This window comes from Scophthalmus maximus, chromosome 11 (assembly GCF_022379125.1).
Source record: "Scophthalmus maximus strain ysfricsl-2021 chromosome 11, ASM2237912v1, whole genome shotgun sequence".
NCBI classification, from domain to species: Eukaryota; Metazoa; Chordata; class Actinopteri; order Pleuronectiformes; family Scophthalmidae; genus Scophthalmus; species Scophthalmus maximus.
In genome coordinates this window covers 556,693-577,237 of record NC_061525.1, presented here as the reverse complement: position 1 = coordinate 577,237, position 20,545 = coordinate 556,693, and the positions used below count along the sequence as shown (strand labels likewise).

The 20,545-nt window shown below is 40.5% G+C and overlaps 2 protein-coding genes across 9 annotated transcripts in view; one reads left to right on the top strand and one right to left on the bottom strand.

Moving 5' to 3' along the window:
• The window catches only part of sgsm2 (small G protein signaling modulator 2), an 83,049-nt gene extending 73,979 nt beyond the window's left edge, over positions 1–9,070 (bottom strand). For all 5 annotated transcript variants that reach the window (XM_047335701.1, XM_047335703.1, XM_047335702.1 and 2 more), the window contains exon 1: positions 8,468–9,070. In XM_047335701.1, the coding sequence (XP_047191657.1) occupies positions 8,468–8,527 (60 nt within the window). In that variant the 5' untranslated portion in view covers positions 8,528–9,070. The remainder of the gene's footprint in view (positions 1–8,467) is intronic.
• A 7,695-nt stretch (positions 9,071–16,765) lies between these two features.
• LOC118299274 (intraflagellar transport protein 20 homolog) lies at positions 16,766–20,028 on the top strand. Of its 4 annotated transcripts, none has more exons than XR_007031694.1 (5): positions 16,766–16,953; positions 18,190–18,327; positions 18,400–18,574; positions 18,960–19,063; positions 19,890–20,028. XR_007031694.1 is itself a non-coding variant. In XM_035622860.2 (5 exons), the coding sequence occupies exons 2-5, from the start codon at positions 18,201–18,203 to the stop codon at positions 19,969–19,971; spliced, it is 399 nt and encodes a 132-aa protein (XP_035478753.1). In that variant the 5' UTR covers positions 16,768–16,953; positions 18,190–18,200; the 3' UTR covers positions 19,972–20,028. The 4 variants fall into 4 exon arrangements, 3 of the variants coding, with proteins under 3 accessions (XP_047191604.1, XP_035478753.1, XP_035478754.1); XM_035622860.2 differs by having other exon boundaries at positions 16,768–16,953; positions 18,400–18,485; XM_035622861.2 differs by having other exon boundaries at positions 16,791–16,953; positions 18,400–18,485; positions 18,960–19,091.
• The last annotated feature ends 517 nt before the right edge of the window (positions 20,029–20,545 follow it).

The window sequence follows — 20,545 nt, the reverse complement described above, 5'->3', positions numbered from 1 at the left end:
GTATGATTTCGCCATTACAAAAGTCTCCGCCCAGGTACCTCCGCCATCGTCCTAGCGCGACGTCATCGACGCGGCTACGTACGCTATTTTGTGTCTAGCCCCTCGGTCTTGACGTCACCTACGCGGTTACGTCCGCCATCTTGTGCCTAGTCACTCGTGTTTAGGACACACACACGTGCGCACACACACACACTCACATATTCACAGATTCATATACTCACGACACATAATTGCACACATTCCATACACACACATAGGGAGCACGCACATAGTCTATTTACGCACATATCTACCTCAACAGATCCACTAGAAGCGGATCGTTTGTTATTTGTGTTGATTGTGTAGTACTGTAGTAATAGTTGTTTATTATCATAAGTGTTGTTGGTTGTAAATTGATTTCACTGTTGTTAATAAATTCTGTTATACCTTAAGAGAAGTTTCCTAGTGTTATTTACATGTATATTGTGAAGAAGCCTTAGTCAGTGCTTGAATTAACTGACTTTCCCCTGTTCAGTCTGAAATATCAATATCATAAATATTGCTATTTTAGGTGAACACCCTTTTGAGACTGAGAGCACAGGTTTGGATAATTAGTCCCTGTTCACAGGGTGGTACCCTGATTACTGATTTCAGTAATAATTTTATGAATATTAATATTTATCATTGATCATTATTAATAACTTGCTAATTGCCAAAACTGCTCCTATCAATGCACAACACCTACCTGGGCCCTTTGTGGGCCTTGCCTCATATTATCTGAAGTTACTATAAGATTGTACTGACTAAGAAAAATAACTTGTTCAAGTGGACTCAGGAATGTCAGGCAGCTTTCGACGAATTCAAGCGCCTTCTCACCACCACCGCTCCGCTCCTAAGTCGAGTGGGTAACCCAGGCGACATGATAATGGACATCGACGCAAGCGATGTTTGCATCGGCGGTGTCCTCTCGCAAGTTCAGAAGGACGAGGAGCGTGTGCTGGCCTACGGGAGTCGAAAGCCGTCCAAAACTGAACAGAATTATTGCACAACGCAGTGGGAACTGCTGGTCATGACAGAGTTTACGTCCCCTTTTCGCCAGTATCTCCTGGGGAGCGCTTTCACTGTGCGCACTGATCACAACAGCCTTAGGTGGTTGACAAGATGAAGGAGCCTGAGAAACAACTTGCCAGATGGTTGGAAAGGCTCGGCGAGTACTGTCGTGGAATTTTTTCTATCCTCCCCTGAGAAACTGTTAAGACGAGTCTTCTCAGGCACCAAGCAAGGTCAACCTGTCTGTGGCAAGCCACAACAATCATCGAGCAGCTGAAGTCTCTCTCGAGGTGTAATAGTCGCGGGGAGATGACAACATTACCCTAAACTAAAAACACTACAGAGACCGGGAACGGGCAGATTGTCTTGGGCGCCATACACTGACCACCTTGTTGATCTGTGTAAACGAACCAGAAATCTCCTTGATAAATATTGAGCTCTTATATTAAATACTTCTGCTAAAGACATCCACGGATTCCGTCTCCCTGAATCGGCATCCACTCCATCAATTATTCCTTTTCAAGTACAACTTCAAGATCATTCATCACCCTGGCCAATAACACAGTAATGCTGACAGCCTCTCCGGTAGACCCTGCCCCCAGTCCTCTCACATTAACAAGCGGTATATTAATTATTTGCACAGACCGAATTTCTGTTTGTGTCGTTCTCCATGGTACTGGGAAACGTTTTCACTGTGGTCACTTTCCTTCCCTCAGTCTGAGGAGCTGCAGCGTGGTTCCATCCGAATCAGCTGTTGTTAAGTGACACCGTCATTAATGAGGTAATCATTTAAGCCTTAGTAGGGTTGGTGAGTGAGAGAAGCAGACTATGATGGACCGGTCAGTAGAGATAGTAGCAATCTGTCTTTACTTGTATGTGTTTGCTGGTCTGCTTTCTCAGAAAAAAAAGCATAATTTAAAGATGCAACAACCCTGTCATCATTTTCTCTCTTGCAGAATGCCATATGCTGGGTTTTATGCTGTGCAAAATGCGAGGAAATTAACATTTAACCTCAGAGTGCAAAATATCTCGTGGATATCAATGCGATATTCAGAGCATGCCTGGCCTATTCATTTCTTTAAGCAGCTCTAACATGAAAAATATTGTGGCACGAAGAATTTATTCTGTCCAGGTGAGATGTGGGAGATGTGACCGAACAAAATTTCTTCAGGGAAACTTAATATTGTTTACCTGTGAACTGCAAAATGGCAACCAAATTACTAAACAAAGGAAATAATATCAGTTAAATGGAATATTGTGAATGCATTGATGTTGACTGGTCCAGAATTGATTGACTGAGCCTGAAGTCTACTGTTCAATTCCTCAAACCACATTTGAATTTTTTGTCTTGGGTGTCTAAAGAAAAATATGCAAAAGTGGCACAATGTGGTCGTTCAAATGGCTTGCCTTTCCAGGAAAAGTTTGTGCAATAAATAATTTGGGCACTAAACTTGAAACTATTTGTGGATTAACAAGCTCACATTATGAGATTTACAATTAGAAAAAGAAAAGCACATTGAATTCCTAACACCTCCCAGCTGTCAGGAAGGCAGACACCTAGCCTGGCATAGTCAGACTAATACTCAAAGTCGATTAGTCTCTGACAAGAGGCATTACCAACGGACGCAGATGAATAATGTGACGTCTGTTTAGCAATGCAAAAAATATCAACAAAGTAGAGCATATAGAGAGGAGATGTCTGTGATGACGATTCCACAGTGTCTTTAAACAAGTGTTGCCATTTTTGTGGGAGGAATTTGAAAATATCGGGTACTTTAAGTCAAATGCTCGTTCGTTAGCGGCAGACAATTTTAATAAATTGAAATCCGGTAGAGATAACGAAAATCACTAGAGAATATAAAATAAATCAAAACAGAACTGGACAGGGACAGGTTGCAAACAGGTTGGAGGGAAAATCAACAGGGCAGGAAACACAGACGACCTCACAAAGACAAAGGGAAGCACCAAGACTAAACAGACAAGGTGGGCAGGGCAAATTGAACACAGGTGAGACACATTAAGATAAGATAAGATAAGATAAGATATACCTTTATTCGTCCCACAATGGGGAAATTCGGGCATTACAACAGCAAAGTGGACAGAAGAATATAAGAAATTTACAAAAAAGGGTTTGTATTTACAAAATTTAACAAAAAAATAACATTACATAAAAAACACCAAAGGCATATAAATTATATATACAGAGCAGTAGCAACAGTTGCACATGGGATATTAAAAAATATAAAATATAAATATTGCACAGTTTGTTATTGCACTTTAAGTGTATCCGTGAATTATTTTAGAGTGGTTGAGTCCTGTGTGTGTTTGTGTGTCCTATTTAGAGCAGTGGTGGTTGTACAGCCTCACAGGGCATCAGGGATTAGGGAAAGGGAAAGTCAATTAGAAAAATCACAAGGACATGAGAAAAGTAAAGTGAACAGACAGAGGACTATAACTTCAAAATGAAACAGGAACCAACAATGAGGAATCTAGAATAAAACATAACAGATACACAAGGAATAGTAAAAGGAAAAAAAAAATTAATAATTAAAGCATGAATAACCGTCCATGAAGAAAAACAAAAAGACTTTGAGTCAATAGAGTTCTTTGGGGTAGAACCATGACAAATGCTGCTATAGGCCCAAACTGCTGGGGGAACTTTTATCATGAGCACCTCCCTCTCTCTCTGCCCCCATGTATTTACATTGCATGTCATTAACTCTATGTTTTCTCTCTCTCCTAGGGTATCTCTGACTCCAGAGCTGCAGGATCCAAATGGGTCATTATTATTCATTATTATTACTATTCTAATTTTTATTCTTATTATTAACATCATTGCATTTATAAGTGTCAGTATTATTTCTGTAATCATAACTATCAGTCTGGTAGAGATTAAAGCAGCGGCTATACGACTGTTCTCTCTCTCTTCTTTCATCTCCCCCTTTTCTGCCCACTTCTCCTCTCTCCCCCATTTTTCTCCTCTCCCCAACCGGTCACACCAGATGTTTCACCAACAACTGAGTCCGGTTCTGTTAGAAATTTCTTCCTGTTAAAAGGGAGTTTTTTTTCTCCTGCAGTCGTCAAGTGCTTGCGCATTGTGGGAACTGTTTGGTTTTCTTTTTTGCTTTATAAATAAAATGTATTACTAATATTATTATTATTATTATTATTATTATTATTATTATTATTATTAATAATAATAATAATAATAATATTGTGAGGTCTCAACCTCACTCTGTAAAGTGCCTTGAGATGATGTATGTTGTGATTTGGTGCTTTATAAATAAAATTGAATTGAATTGATGAAGAATTAAAATCCTTGATGCAGCCCGCCACTGCAAAATTATTGCTGCCGATGCTTCAGAATGTTATGAAATGTCCTGCTGTCGCATTACACGACTCTGCTAGGGCTTTTTGGACACAACAAGAAGCAACGATGGAGCGCTGTAGAATCATTGGGCGAAACGCCCCCGAGGAGAGGGAGGGAGGGAGACAAGTGAAGAGTGTGTTATTGAATACCCATGAGAAAAAGTTACAGTTCGCTTCTGCTTATCTGTTCCTAAAAGATTGCATTAACGTAACGTAAAGGCGCCTGTTACGTGAATGGTGGGACTAAGCTAGAGCTTAGCATGCATGCTATCGTCCGAGCCAAAGAGTGACACATGGACTGAGTTCAAAAATCAGCCTGTACAGGACTTTAACAGAGACAGCAACAACAAGTACAGTAAACGCCGGGTGTTTATTAGCTGCAAGTCGGGTCGCACCACCAATCTGGACAAACATTTCAGGCAGCACTACATTGATTCTGAGCAATGAAGCTACACTGTTGGTTGTCCTGAAGGCTCTGGGTGCGACTGTGACAGCCTGCTGATCAGCACCAGCACCTGGCAAGCTCCTCCAGTAAAGCTCTTTAAAATGCAGTTAGATGTTGTGGACTGATGCTCTTTAACTATCACATTTTGCCCCTATTGTTGCTTTCTATTTATTTTTGACTTACAAAAACGAAACAAACATAGGAAAAGCAAGTAGGAAAAACAAGCCTTTCAAGAGAAATTGCAAACTGAAAAAAAACACTACATCTGGCGGCAAACTTTGAAAATAATAAATCAACCACTTCTTTACAAAAAGTCGAGGCTGTGCATGTCATTTTCAACCAATCCAAGTGACAAAGGTAAGGGAAGTTAAGGGAAGATAAACTCTGTATATCTCAATACGTCTTCAGTACAAGGAGGTACTGAAGACGTTAGGTGAAAGAGAGACGTTCCCTCTTTTGGGCTGTTTTTGATACAAGTACAGTCTTTCCCATTGGATTTTGAGAGACCTCGGACCCTCAAGGTGGGTCCAGGGCATGCCCATTTTTAAAAGCATGCTGAGCATTATACCTTTGAAAAACAATATGGTGATTTTTATTAATTATTTTATATCCAAATATCTGACGTTGTCACATTTGTCAGAGAGCTTTGGACATACAGCACCTCATACACGTCAAAAAGACACTGTATTCATGCAAGACGCTGTATTCTACCCCCTCCTGAGTATGACTGACAACTGCAGTTGTTGTGCATTGAAGTCAAAGTGGCTGATGATCTGGGATTCTGGGAGTGTTACGCGAGGATAGGATGAACTGAGGCAGGACAAAAACAGAGCATCCTGAAACTGACAAAAGAAGAAGATGCCTGTCATATCTTTCAAACTGCAATTAACAACTTTACTCTCACACAGAGAATCGTCTCTCTGAAACAATTTGTACAACTAAATATGCTTTTTGGAAAAACTGTATGATGGGCAGCCGTATTATATTTTGGCCAACTCCATGTCTCTCTACAAACACACATATCCCAGTTTATTTCAGTGGCAGTTTTTCTTGAGAACAGAACCATTCTGCTGCACTTATTGTGTAACCACCACCTGAACAGAGCTCCTCTGTACATATCACACAACCAAATTGATCCTGGTGACAGCATGTTAATACCAAAAGGCACTTTTTGTTTCAGTACGTGAGACCACCTGCCTCACTGCTGAAATTAATCGCCGACTGATGCAATTTAACTTCTCCGGGAGCTGCTAAAGCTTTCAGTTGCCAAGCAATGCTGAGATAGCTGAGTGCCGCTTAAAGGGACAGGAGCTTTAAACCAGGAGCTTTGTTCAAACAGCATCTTCCAGTCTAGTTCACTGTCCATCTGAATATCACAGGACATTAACTTGCATGTCTTGGATGCACTGTGACCAATCATTAAAGCTTTGGAACAATAAAAAACAAAGTCCATACAACGAATTATGTCATTATGTGTTACCACATACGTCCGGAGGTTCGCAACAATTAGTTTATCGCGTCAGAGCATCGTTGGCTTTACCACACATGGTTAAAGGGGCAGTAAGCGATTCTAAAGCAATACACGTTTTGTAAAAAATCAGCGAATGTTTCCTCACCGTCCGTGAGCTGTCGGTTCTGTGTGTGCGCCGAAAAAACAACAGTTCTTGGTCTTGACCTCACCACACAACACTGCGCGGTTTGTTAACATCACTCGTCGACACCTTAAAAGCTGAATTCACAACAAATGCCACGTTTACATTTCCTTACACTTGATTGGTTTGTAGACGGACGAGCGTCTGACGTCATTGTGTTGTCAATTCAGCGGGAAGCCTTTTCTTTCTGGTTCTCTTCTTCTTCTATGATAGCTCACTGCTTCAACTTCGATGGAAAAAATCTGATTTTTTGGATCAGCCCTGGCTTTGTAAATTGAAAACAAAAAATGGTGTGGACCACACACCCCTCATACCCGAGGCTGTGGTTTCGAGGCTCAGTTAGTGCAGTCAAATCATCAACTCAAAACAATCGTTCCCCAAAATCCCTTACTGCCCCTTTTAGCGATGTTGACTACCGTCCTGGTAAACAATCCAAATTAAATAACTGCCGATAGGAATTCCACCAATGTGGTTATGTTTTCTCCCCTGTCTGTTTGTTTGTTGGTTTGTCAACAGGATTGTGCAAAAATGTCATTTATTTATTTACTTTTACACCGATTTACCAGGGGACTGTTCATGGATCCTGATGAAATAAATCAGGCACATTTTGGGGACTGATAACATTGACTGATTTCAGGGCCCCTTGGCGGTGGTGGTATGTGCTCTAGTGAGAGCCACTCCAGTTTATATTGTAGATGAGAAACACAGGCATGGACCTAAAGGCACAGATGTCACAGGTTAAACAAAAGCTGTATCACTAACATAGAGTACATAGTAACTATGTAACTGTAAGTACACTTAACGTATTATTGTGTATTACTTTTAGAGGACAGACTTTTTACATCAGCTGCAGTGATATCCGATCACTGATCTGACCGAACGCTTTGGTAAATGCATCTGATTTCATGGCGTACTGATTAAAGTAAGGCCATTCATGTCAACTAATAATCACTCTGTGAAGGTGATGCGTGGAAGCTTCAAAGTTCAGAGCACACTGATATTACATTTTCTCTTTTTTCATGCTCAGCTGTCAAATGAATTTTTGGCTTGATATTTTTAGCGTGACCTTTCCTCTCCGTTATAATGATGGAAACTACACGCTCACATTTGCTCTCAATCAGACTGACGTGTAGGCAGTAAGCCACACCTTGCCTCATCCAGTGCCACAATCCTTTATGCTGACATTTCACGGAGGGTTGTAGCTTTCTGTGAAGGCAGTGTGAGGATTTTGATGGGAGTGGGTAGAGAGGGTGAAAGAGTAATGGCTCACTCCTCCCAAAAGAGATGTGAAACATTCATCACCAGGAAACAAAAAGCCTGTAGCGCTGTTTGAGCCGTGGACATTGGTGTTTCTGGTGGAGGCAACAGACAGTGATACAACCTGTACTGGAAGAGACGCTTTCCTCCAACACCTCAGAGAGAGGGTTTAACCAAGGCTTTCTGCTCGCAGGGCTTTAATGGATGCTTAGTGCTTATGAAAATACATGGGCTATTTTACATCATCCATGCATGAGATATCACAACATTTGATGAGAGATTTGGACAATTCAAATTATGATATTGTACAAAAGGAGCATTTTAAATATATTACATCAATATCATAGCACATTAAAAACAAGTATACCCTCAACTGATAATCATTATAGACGGCCAAACATAAGATTTGAGTCCAAATAATATTCTTGCAGTTTTTATCCGTTTTTTTTCACCGAGTCAAATAGAAAAATGATATCTACATATTAGAATTAAAGACATAAAGCCTGAGCAACTGAAACAGAAGTATTAAAGCAGGTGCAGCATTTATTCAGCAGCAGTTTGGTCAACTTGAAAACTGAAAAGGATTCCCAACATGTCAACACCGTGATGTGCCCTCGGAGAACAGGCGTCGTGTTCACGCAACACGTCGTGACTTTGTGATGCCCCCCCCCCCAATAAAAGATGCAGCACAAATGTAAAGGAGCGCGGGGCCTACCTCTCGCTTGACGTTCCATAATAATTTCTCTTTGTATTCTTCCCCCGTGGAGCCCTCCATGTCTGCCCGTCGATCCGTCCGCCCACGGTCTGCACCACACGGGTTGGTCTCTGACGCGCTCTCGGTGCGCTCGCCCCGGCCTCTCACACCCTCCGTCCTTTTCCTTTTTTTTTTTTGAATCCTTCTTTCCGCCTTCCCTCGCTCGGCTGGACTCTGACGCAGTCGAGCAGCTTGGCGACTACGTCACAGGATCCGCCTTCTTCACAGTGCTGATCAATGGAGGGGGGGGGGGGGGGTCCGCGGCGTTGGTCTGTGAGCATCCAGCCCCGCGGCCCCGCCTCACTCTGAAGCCCGCAGCCTCTCAGCCTCCGACGGTCCAACCTGTGGAGCCGCCCGAGTTATTTATAGCTGTCCTGTTTCCTTCACTGGACAGGAAAGAGTTACAGCGGAGGAGCAGCGCGACAGGCGGGCAGGTGACGGGCTGGAGCCAATCCCAGCTCACCCTGGACAGGTCGCCAGCCTATCACAGGGCCACATACAGAGACGGACAACCATTCACTCTCACATTCACACCTACGGTCAATTAAGAGTCTCCAATGAACCTAACCCCATTCTGCATGTCTTTGGACTGTGGGAGGAAGCCGGAGAACCCGGAGAGAACCCACGCATACACGGGGAGAACATGCAAACTCCACACAGAAAGGCCTTGGATGGTTTGAACCGGGACACGAACCCAGAACCTTCTTGCTGTGAGGCGAAAGTGCAAACCACTACAGCACCTGCAGCACGGGAAAGAATTGTTTTCACCAAAGCCCGATACCGATATTATGAGTATTTGATATTTTTCGATACAGATATATCGGCCAATATACATATTTGAAAAAGAAAAGGCAATGGTTCCTGAGATGTTGTTATACGACTGAGTTTTAGGGTCACATTGAGGAAAAAAAATTGGAGACTTTCAGAATAAAGTCGTAAATCTATGAGAAAATAAAGTCATAATATTATGACAATAAAGTCTTACTATTACGAGAAGAAAAGTCATAATATTGCAAGAAAAAAAGTGATTGTATTACGAGAATAAAGTCGAAATATTATGGGTAAAGTCATAAATTTGCAAGAATAAAGTCATGAATTTGCGAGAATGAAGTCAAAATACAAGAACAAAGTCGTAATATTATGACAATAAAGTTGTAATTTTACGAGAATAAAGTTATAATATTGTGAGATTTAAGTCTTAAATTTGTGTTATTTTAGTGGAGAAATGTCAGAAGAGCAGTCCCATGCATTAAAATGAGGGACGTAATAGGCGATACTTAATCTTTTGGCACATCAGTACTATGCGAAAGGAAAGGAGAAATAGACGCCCCACAATTCATTGTGGCAGTGATATTTTTAACGTGACGCGTGTACTGAAATAACATTTTGTACTGGTGTATTGAAATAACACTTTGCACTGAACTAACATATAGCTAACTAATGACATATAGCTAAATAATGGAATAACATATAGCTAAATAAATACTGACACCTATAAAGCTTGACATACGTTATACTTAAGATTTTATAACAAATCTTGCAGAGCCTGCACTACGTGCATAAGACTAATTAACATACAGACAGTAGATGTCACAAGATGTTCTGTTCAGACCAAATTTAGCCTAGGACAGCAAAATAATTACACAATAACGATTACGATAAATCCAGACACATAGTCAGGTGGTTCACCCACGTACAGACCGCACCCACCATGCGGGATAAATAGCAAATGAACTATTGTACCAGGTTCCTGTCCTCTGCGCGATCCAGCCCTGGTTGGTGACTCGTGAGACAGAAACCCAGAGACTCTGTAAGTATTTTTATTGCTAGTAGCAAATAAACATGATTTGATTGAATGCATTGAACTCAGGGCTGTTTTCTCCCTCTGAATAAACGAACACACGGCGAGGACATGGCCGAGGTCTAGGACGAGAATCCTGCTGAACACGCGCCATGCACAAACTGAAGCGATTCAATCTGAAATAGAAGTAGAAGAAGTAGAAGAGTATAGTATGATTGAGAAGAGACGCACGTCATCATGTAAGTTACCGTTGCATATGCATAATTTACATTTGATGTCACACTGTGGTAGCATGCTGGATGGAGAAGCTGCATTTTTTTGTTTCACCACGGCAGACGCACGTCAATAATATCTACCGTCGCACAATGACGTAGTTTAGTGAACTACGTTCAGTGTGACATCAGATGTAAATGCTTCATATGTAACAGTAACTTACATGGTGACGTGCGTCCCTTCTGGGTCATATTCATACTCTCTACTTCAGATTGAATCGTTTACGTTTGTGCATGGCGCGTCACATTAAATATCGCTGCCGCAATGAATTGTGGGGAGTCTATTTCTCCTTTCTTTTCCCATAGGAAGGTCAAGTGTACTCTAGGCTACAGGAGATAGGAAAGGAAGCATTGGAGCACTTTTCCTTAGCATTTAGAGAATCCGAACAGCTCTTATCATGGCTGCCGATGAAATAGTTCCGGGTCACGTCAAGATTTAGGAAACTTCCTAAGCCAAATTGACAATTCGACCGTACCCCAGGTGTGGCCAAAAGACTATTAAAATGCACTGTGAGGAGACATGTTGGATGATTGAGCGACAACTGCAATCGCACCACATTTCAGGTTGTTTGTCCTCTTTCACCAACAAACTCTGAACGTTTTGACAATAAAGCAGAACATGAATATGCCTATGCCTACACGACAATGTTAAAAAAAAAATTTGACATTAAAACAAGTCAAACTATTTTAAGTCATTTAAAATCCAAAACTCAAGATCTTAACACAGTAAAGTGTTTTCAGTAAACTGAAAAATTTGTGTTGGCATAGTACAAGGGGACTTAAAACCATTTCTAAATCTTTTACTCTGCCAGGAGCTAAGTGAAAGGTTAGAGGTTTGAAACCACCAGTAGTAGAATTAGTTTTCTGGCTAAACAGAGTAAGAGCATGAATGGTCTTGGTTACTCTACGTTCCAGAGTGCACATAACCTGAGACTGGAGTGACATTTCATCTTTCAGGACCACAATGTCCCGCAACATACAGCCAAGACAACGCTGGGGCAGCTTCAGGACAAGTCTCTGACTGTCCTCGAGTGGCCCAGACTTAAACCCCAGAAAACATTTGTAGAGAGACCTGGCCATGGCCGCCCACAGACGCTTCACATGCAGTCAGGCAGAGCTTGAGAGGATCTGCCTGGAATAATGGGATAAACTGCTCAAATCCAGGTGTGAGAAGCTTGTAGAGACTTAGCCAAGACTTGAAGCTGTAAATGCTGTGAAAGGGGCATCTATAAAGCACTGAATCAAGGATCAAAATAAAGTTTTTAATTGAATACATTTGATAAAAGATTCTCAGAACATGTTTTCACTGGGTTACTGAGTGTAGACTGATGAGCAAAAATGGCAATTTCGTCCATCCAAAATTAATTATTGTTTCTGAAGCTTCATCTAATGTTAGCTTCATCTCAGAGTAGCTCCTAAATGAAGCACACAACACGTGCACTATTTTTCATTCTTAGAAGACTGGTTGAGCCTCTCTTCATCCTTACTGGAGGTGACCACAGGTGTAACACACAGGGGCTACTCTTGACTGCCCTGATAATTAGAAATCAACATACACTGAAAGTTAAAAGGGTTAGGGTTAGGATTGGCGTCCAGGAGATCCATTCCACTGGTCTGAGGTACTTTGACAAGGGTGAAGTCAAAACTCTCTCATACTTTAAAAGTAACTCAATGAAGTCGTTCGGCTTTACACCCACAGCTGGCTTGTGTTTGTGGCTGCATGCATAATAGGGCTGCAGCTATCGATTATATTATATAAGAAATACTTTTGCTTATTTAGAGCAGTGTTTATCTTTCATCCTGCCCGTCGCCCAGACTGTAGTCAGGGAGCACGGAGATAGATTCTCCAGGACGAAGTAGTCTGCTCCGGGACCAACCCCTTATTTTCCTTCCAACAGCGCGGTGGACATACACACAGAGTCTTTCGTGTGGAACGGAGGTCTTGCTGCATTTATTATTGGACATCAGCTGTAACATTAGCTGCACATCTGCTGCTAGCATGCACACCGGACTTCTAGCCGCTCGGCTCCTTTTCTCTGTCTCGCTCCACACACGTACACACACCACACGGCACACACTCCACGCACTGCCCCATTCACAACAGGAGTTACGCCACTCATACAACATGACAACAATAGTAAATACAAAAGAATGGTGTCCTTTTCAGAAAAAGGCAATATTTTAATTGCTTATACGGAAACTAGGACACTTTCTCTCGTTTTCTTTCGCCTGTTTCACAGTTCTCGCTCCGAAGCCCGTGCAACGGTAACAATTACGAAGCTTCGTGGCAAAGTTATTTGCCTCGATGATTTTTAGTAATCAAATTATTCGAATATCTGAGGAATCGTAATGCATGAAATAACATTTTGAAAATAATTGAATACAAAATTGTTTTTATGATTATCATTTTTATCAATTACCTATTCTGGCCTGCCAATATAGAGGATGGCCTTTCTGGCGTTTGCCTGAATTCCAGATTGCCAGTCCATCACTGGAATGGGTAAAAGTCATATTCAAATGATACTGGAACATTCTAATCATATTTGTTGTTTTGATCATGGGGAAAAATTACAAACAAAACGTGCATCCATTAGTGACATAGATTTAAACCAGTCAAAGGCAAAGAGAAACAAGGGTGAGGAAGGATAGTCTTCTACTCGCCATGATACAGTTTCCTCATTACTCTTCTACTTACACATCTCCACACAGAGTGATGGGTCCAATGCTTCAACTGAATTCGAAGTCAAGGGCTTCCTTAAATATCATTTGACTTATCAACATTTAACTGGAAGCTCAAATACAACATTAAATCTAAACACATGGTAACATAAAAATGTACCACTGCATAATCTTACAGAGGAGCAATTAAAAGTCCATGACTCAAACAAACCTTCATAAGAAACCTTTGACAATCATCTCAAAAGTTCTTTCTTTGCCAGTTGCACACCAGTTTAAGACATCTCAGAACTTCAGCTCGTTCCTTTCCTCTCCACTGATGAGTCACACAAGGCTTCCAAAGCAACAGTCTAAGGTAAATGTAACACCAGTGCAGTGAGGCACAAAAACAGGTTTAATTCTTGTTGTATTTCAAAGGCACTGAGGGTAAACATGTAAGTAAACTATATTTCGTAACATTTTGGGAGTGTATATTATGGAAAATCATGCCGTATCAATTACTCACAGTTCCCATGTGCTCTTTAACCTGGGATGTATAGAAACCATCCTTTTGCACAGTTATTGTAGATTTTTTCCAGTATAGAAAAAATCTGAATCAGATGATTATGGAACAAGAAACGTCTTAAAAGGCCTTTTTTGTAGAATTTGTAAGCAGTTTGCAGGTCATCTCAAAATGGGGTAAAAAAAACTGCAGCAGCATCTGTTCTGGGCAGATCATTATTATTGTGATAATGAATTTGGTTACACACTATGTGCATGGTACACACATACCACTGCAAATTTAATTCATTGACAATCTCTCTGATTACAGAGCAGGGGTCTCATTTATAAACGTGGCATACGCAAAAAACAGCTCGAAAACGTGCGTACGCCACTTCCCACGCAAAGGTTGTGATCTCTAAAAACAAACTTGATGGGAGAATGTGAGCACCTGTAAGCAAACTCTGACCCATGCGTACGGCGTAAGCACATTCTGGAGACAAGGGGAATAGACTGTCCGCTCTGTCCCACTGACGCAGCAACATGTCGCCACTCGCACTGCTTCTTTTTATTAGTGATCCTGCTGCTGTGGCACCAAATAACGTTGTTTTCCCGACATCCACCTCCCCTACAGGCGTGTCTATCTCATTTTCTGAGAAGTGACGCTCTTTGTTCTTTTCTCACCTGTCGCCTTGATTCACCTGGCGAAAGAACAATTGCATGCCAGGCTCATTTGTATACGGATCTGTGATTTATTAAGGGAGAATTGCTTACAGGTGCGTACACACGGTTTTATAAGTCTAAATATTTTTTGCCATACACCATTTTGGGCTGTTGGGCGCACGTACACTTTAAGTAAGGATCCTACGAGCTGTTTTATAAATGAGACCCCAGATGCTTGTAGATAAGCTGGACGGGAGAAACTCCCTCACACCTCAGACTTACTGCCTGTCCCCCTGGAAACCACAGGATGTGCAAAACTTGGCAGTGCAGAAGGCATTCCCATGAACATCTGTCAGGGTGATGCATATCCACTGACACTTCTCTTGCACAGATGGTTCAGCATACTGCTACAGCCAAGAGGCATAAACATACACTGTCCAAAGCAAATTAAATCTGAGCACCTAAGGGGGCTCTGTTGCGAAGTGGAATAGAACTCAGTTCTGCAGTAAAGACAAATTAAAGAAATTCTCGGATATTGCAAGGAAGTAAAAAACATGCCGTATCTGGTACTAGATAATATCAGCCAATGAGACTTTCACAGACATATTTACAGTATGTTTGTTATGTTTGCTGATGCACCCATGTGAAAACTTTTATTTTACAGAGAAAGAAACAATGTTATTAAGTTACTTTAGAAATATATATTTTTTGGCATATTAGGGTTCTTCTTTTTATTTATAGTAAACAATAAAAGTTTATGGTTAAACTGTATAATATGAAGCCTCAGTTACATTCCTTTGTCATAAGGGTTTAAATCAGTGCCATTTTAAATTTTTTAAATATATCGGCTGATATATTAGTATTACGGTATCAACATTTGACCCCAAAATTCCATATCTGTGAGTCTCTAATCCTGGAGCTAAATACATTGTGATGAAACACATTTGGCAGTTCAACTGAGAAGCTACTCAAAGATCAAATGCTGGATGTCATGGTACTTCCTTCAACCAAATGAAAACAAAACAGACGTGATTTTATTTGGTACTCCTACTTCTGTCTCTAGTCTGAAATAAGTGCATGTTCCCTTATCCAATAACTAACACACAAGGGTTAAAACCTTGGGCTCTTCCTGGACACCTCTCTTTACTTCCATTAACAGGTCGGTAGTGTTGTGAAAGGTAGTTATCATCAGTTAACCATTGTCATATAGACCTAGAAACAGTAACCTGTGCTTTTATCCACTCTCGACTAGACCACTGTAACTCTCTGTACATGGGACTGTCCAACTCCGCCCTCTCCCGATTACAATTGGTCCAAAACGCAGCTGCAGGACTGGTACTTAAAAAGGCAACATATAACTCCAGTTCTGGTAAACCTAGATTGGTTACTGAAGGGATTTCAAAATATTAAAGCTCTTAATGGTCTTGCCCGTTATTATATTGCCGATCGTCTGGTTCCATATTCTGCCCCCAGGTCACTTAGGTCATCCTGTCAACAACTCTTTTCAAAACTAAAGGAGTCCAGCTTTTTTCTGTCACTTCCCCCAAGATCCGGGAAACTCTCCATTTCCACAACAGATCTAATTCAAAACGCCACCTTTTTAATCTTGCATTAACTTAGCCTGATAGTTCTTATTGTTATTCTGACTTGACTTGACAAAAGTTGATACAAAACTTGTGAGTGTACAGCCAAGCTCGTGGCTCAGCACAGCGGCTCTGACACAAATGCTAACATCAGCATGCTGAAACAAACTGAAAACCATTTTGTATAGATTAGATGCACACAGATGTCACAGATGTCACAGATACACACCAGTTCTTTTAATTCAGATACTAACACTAGACAAAAACTTTATCCAAATTTAAACAATGTTAAAAGATTTTTTCAATGTGTTAAAACAAAATGTATTGTTAATCCTGAGCCACGAGCAACATGGTTCAACTGGCTGTGTTTTTCCCTATAGTAAAAACTAAGAAAGATGATTAGAGGCAGTCAGACAGTGCTAACCATGTGTTTCCTGTGGCTGCTTCACAATAAAATCTTTGCCAATGCTTTCTTTTTTAAACAGCTTTAGTGTGGAGAAGCCGTCAGAAATATCCAGTTTTCATTCATAGTTACTTGACACGCCACTGCTAGGGATCGGTAAAAAGAAATACTTAAGTTAATGAAAGAAAAATTAAAAAGCACAAGTGGTGGTTTTCTGTGAATTGATTTAGTTTGTGTGTGTTATTAGAATTTAGTGCAGTTTTAAAACAAAAACAAAAATCATTATGATGCAAGTGTGATGTCATCCCCCTTGATGCATTGTTCAAAGGGTCAAAGACACACACACACACACACACACACACACACACACACACACACACACACACTCCTGTGATCTGTGATGTCACATCACATACAACAGGTAGTGAATTCTCTCAGAATCCCAATTGAATTATAGCACACACACAGAGGCAAGACACTTGGTTATCTGCACCAGTTTGAAAATACAGAACCGGACCGACACCACCACCTGGAAAAAGACGAGCACAATTTCTGAGGCCGACAACACGGTACCAACACCACGATAAGAATGAACTTAGTTCACTGCTTGCCCATGTGTTTTGTCACGTCCTGGAATTTCAAAGATGGTGGAAAACGACGTCACATCTAATGTATTTTCTGTAATTTTACACTTTTAAAGTATTTCTCTGATTTAGTTTAACTAAATTTGCGACATTTCAACTTTATTCTTGACAATTCCACTTTATGCACGAAATATTAAAAGATGAGAAGAATCTTCCTCCACTCATTTTGTTTCTCAGGCTTGGTCTAGTCTCTACATTTAATATTAGACTTAAAACCTTCCTCTTCCGCTAAGCTTATAGCTAGAGCTGCTCAGGTGTTTATTGAACCATCTCTTAGTTATGCTGCTATAGGCCTAGACTGCTGGGGGAAAACCCCCATCATGCATCTCTCTCTCTCTCTCTCTCTCTCTGCCCCCATGTATTTACATTACATGTCATTAACTCATGTAAGTCATTAACTAACTTACATGTGTTTTCTCTCTCTCCTAGTGTTTCTCTGACTCCAGAGCTGCAGGCTCCAAACCCGTCGTTATTATTATTATTGTTATTATTAACAACAACATCATTGCATCTATAACTGTCAGTATTATTTTTGTAATTATAAGTATCATTCTGTAGAGATTTAAGCAACTACAATACAAATGTTCTCTTTCTCTCTCCTCTCTTCTCTCCACCTCTTTCTGCCCACCTCTCATCTCTCCCACATTTCTCTCCTTTCACCAACCGGTCACAGCAGATGTTTCGCCCACAACTGAATCTGGTTCTGTTAGAGATTTCTTCTCTCCACAGTCACCAAGTGCTGCTCATTGTGGGAACTGTTGGGTTTTCGCTGTAATATTGTGAGGTCTCAACCTCACTATGTAAAGTGCCTTTGAGACAATGTATGTTGTGATTTGGTGCAATCCAAATAAAATTTAATTGTATTGAATTAGCCCAAGACTCTCTGTAGACATGTCCATGTCAACATGCAGCCAGTTGTCAGGAGATACACAGTGTGATAGCAGTATAGTCAGCCACTTGTTGGGTTGTGTTATGTTATCAAGCTGTCCTGTTGATACTGTTGATTATGGTGTGAAGTGATCTTACTGAACCTGTTGAATGTATCTTGTAAAACAAGTACATCCACTGCAAAGTCTATAAGTCAAAACTATATTTCATTTAACTATATGTACTATATGTACTTGACTCTGATGTTCATTTCTTTTGTCTTCTTTGTGACAGGGCCTGTGACCATGGCTAAAGACCCGCTAGCAGAGGCAGGCTTCTATTTCGATGATCTCAACAAGCTCAGGGTTCTGGAGCCTGATGTCAGCCAGAAGACGTCGGAGCTTAAGGAGGAGTGTAAAGACTTTGTGGACAGTAAGCACTGAAGATGTTGGCAGGGCCGCTAAGTGATGACTGTTTCTCTCATGAATTTTTTATCTGTTACAGAAATTGGCCAGTTTGGCAAGATAGCTAGAGGTGTTATTGAACTGGTTGATGAGCTGGCAAAAGAAGTGGACACAGAAAAGATGGAGGTGAGCTCAACGATGGACGAACTCTTGTTCAATTCACCTCAGATGCCCTTCAGAATCAGAATCAGAATCAGAATCAGTTTTATTGCCAGGTAGGTAACAGGTTACATACAAGGATTTTTTTGGGTGTGATTGAGTCGCATGTAGCAGTCAACATACATACACGGAAATAGAAAAAGAATATAGAATAAAATAAAATAGAATAGAACAAAATAAAATAAAATAAAATTCACACTATTTACTATAAATTTACAATAAATATCGGGGCCACAGATAGTTAAATGTGTGTGTGGTGAATAACGTTAATATAATGTGTAATGTCCATGGGGAAGGGGGGGGGCTTGTTGATGAGGCTGACGGCAGAAGGGAAGGGAAGAAACTGTCTCAGAGAAAAAACTGTCTTATCTATACTGTACGGTATGTGCCTCTTGTTTGCTCACTATAGCAAGAGTAATCATCCTGTGTTCTTCTCCTCAGGCGATAGGAGCCAGAAACCTGTTGAAGTCGGTGGCAAAACAGAGGGAGGCTCAGCAGCAGCAGCTTCAGGGTCTCGTTGCAGAGAATAAGATGCAACTTGAGAGGTAATCTGCGTGGGTCCTCAAAGGGACAGTAAGTGATTTTACTCCAATACACAAAAATCTGTGAATATTTCCTCACGGTCCGCTAGCTGTTGGTTCTGCGCCGGAAAAAAAATCAAGTTTCGGCTCAGCCCTGGCTCTTCAACTTCACTCCCTGACACCTTAAGAAACGCGCTAGCGTTAGAGCTCCGACCAGTGCAGTCCAAACATCAGCAACAAACCATCTTTCTCCAAAATCGCTCACTGCACCTTTAACTCAAGGGATGGGTCTAGAATTAAAAGACCCAGGGCTAAATTATTAAAGGCCTACCTATACCTATTAAAGGTATTAAGGTTATCAGTTCTGCTCTCAGTGCTGGAGAAATAGAAAAAAATGATTTCTCATAAAAGTTATCCTCCACATTAAATCTCACCAACTCTGTTTCTAATGTAGGCATTTGTTTTTTTAAACATTTTGGTTTTTAGTTGTGGATTTATTTTTCTTGCTGCAATTGTCTCCCCCTTATGTGTTTTTGTCATTGGATTTTGATTGGCAGTATAAGAAAGATGTGTACAAAATGTTCACTGTATGTGCTGCTACAAAACAATAACATAGTTAAAATTAATTCTCATGTTAGGTAGTGTAATAGCAATCTTATTGATGTAGCTTCAATGTAGCTCACGTCATGACATAATTTTATGACTATTAGGACTTTACAAGATGGCAAGTCATTTTCTTCTGTTATTATTTCTACTTTACACAGCTTTTTTAATCAGCTTCTTGTGATGTATCTTTAGTGTTGCATTCATTTGGTCACGGTTAGTCATCTGTTGTGTTTCCTCCTCTCAGATATCGTGTCGAGTATGAAGCGTTGTCCAAGGTGGAGTCGGAGCAGAACGAGTTCATCGACCAGTTTATTCTACAGAAGTGAGGAAGATGTGTTTCCAGAGTATCTGTCCTATTAAAATGAACAATATATTACAAATAATCACTACATCTGCCTCTCTTTCACTTTTGGACTGTATCAATGAGACTTAATTATTATATAGTAAAAAGACAGTTATATTTACATTATCTGGCATAATGCTGGTTTAGTCAGACACAAGCAATGGAGCAATGGAGTTATGATAAGGCCTTTAAAATGTATTGTAATAATATAATATAAGTATATAAGTAATATAAGTATTGAGGATTAGCGCCAGAAGTGTAAGTCTGTTTGCTTCCACAGTCACATTGTGTGAAAGAGTACAAAAAATGTATGAAGAGTGAAAGTTGTGGGAATGAGAGAGAGTTGAAGATAATTTTTACAAAGATCTGCTTCAAGCTCGTCACCACTCTTACTTTTATCTCCCCTTCTCTGTGAACTTCAAACAAGGTTGAAAATTTAAAAAGTTTTAATGGGATTTGAAAGTTGAATGACACCTTATATGGCTGAAAAATGCGGAACATTTTAAGGGTTAAATGGAGTTTGTAGCTGAAAGTATGAATAAGTAGATAAGAATTTA

Coding starts and splice junctions, on each gene's coding strand:
- LOC118299274 (XM_035622860.2), top strand. CDS start 18,201: ATGGCTAAAGACCCGCTAGCAGAGGCAGGCTTCTATTTCGATGATCTC. Junction 18,328..18,399: donor GTGTAAAGACTTTGTGGACA/GTAAGCACTGAA, acceptor TATCTGTTACAG/AAATTGGCCAGTTTGGCAAG. Junction 19,064..19,889: donor AATAAGATGCAACTTGAGAG/GTAATCTGCGTG, acceptor TCCTCCTCTCAG/ATATCGTGTCGAGTATGAAG.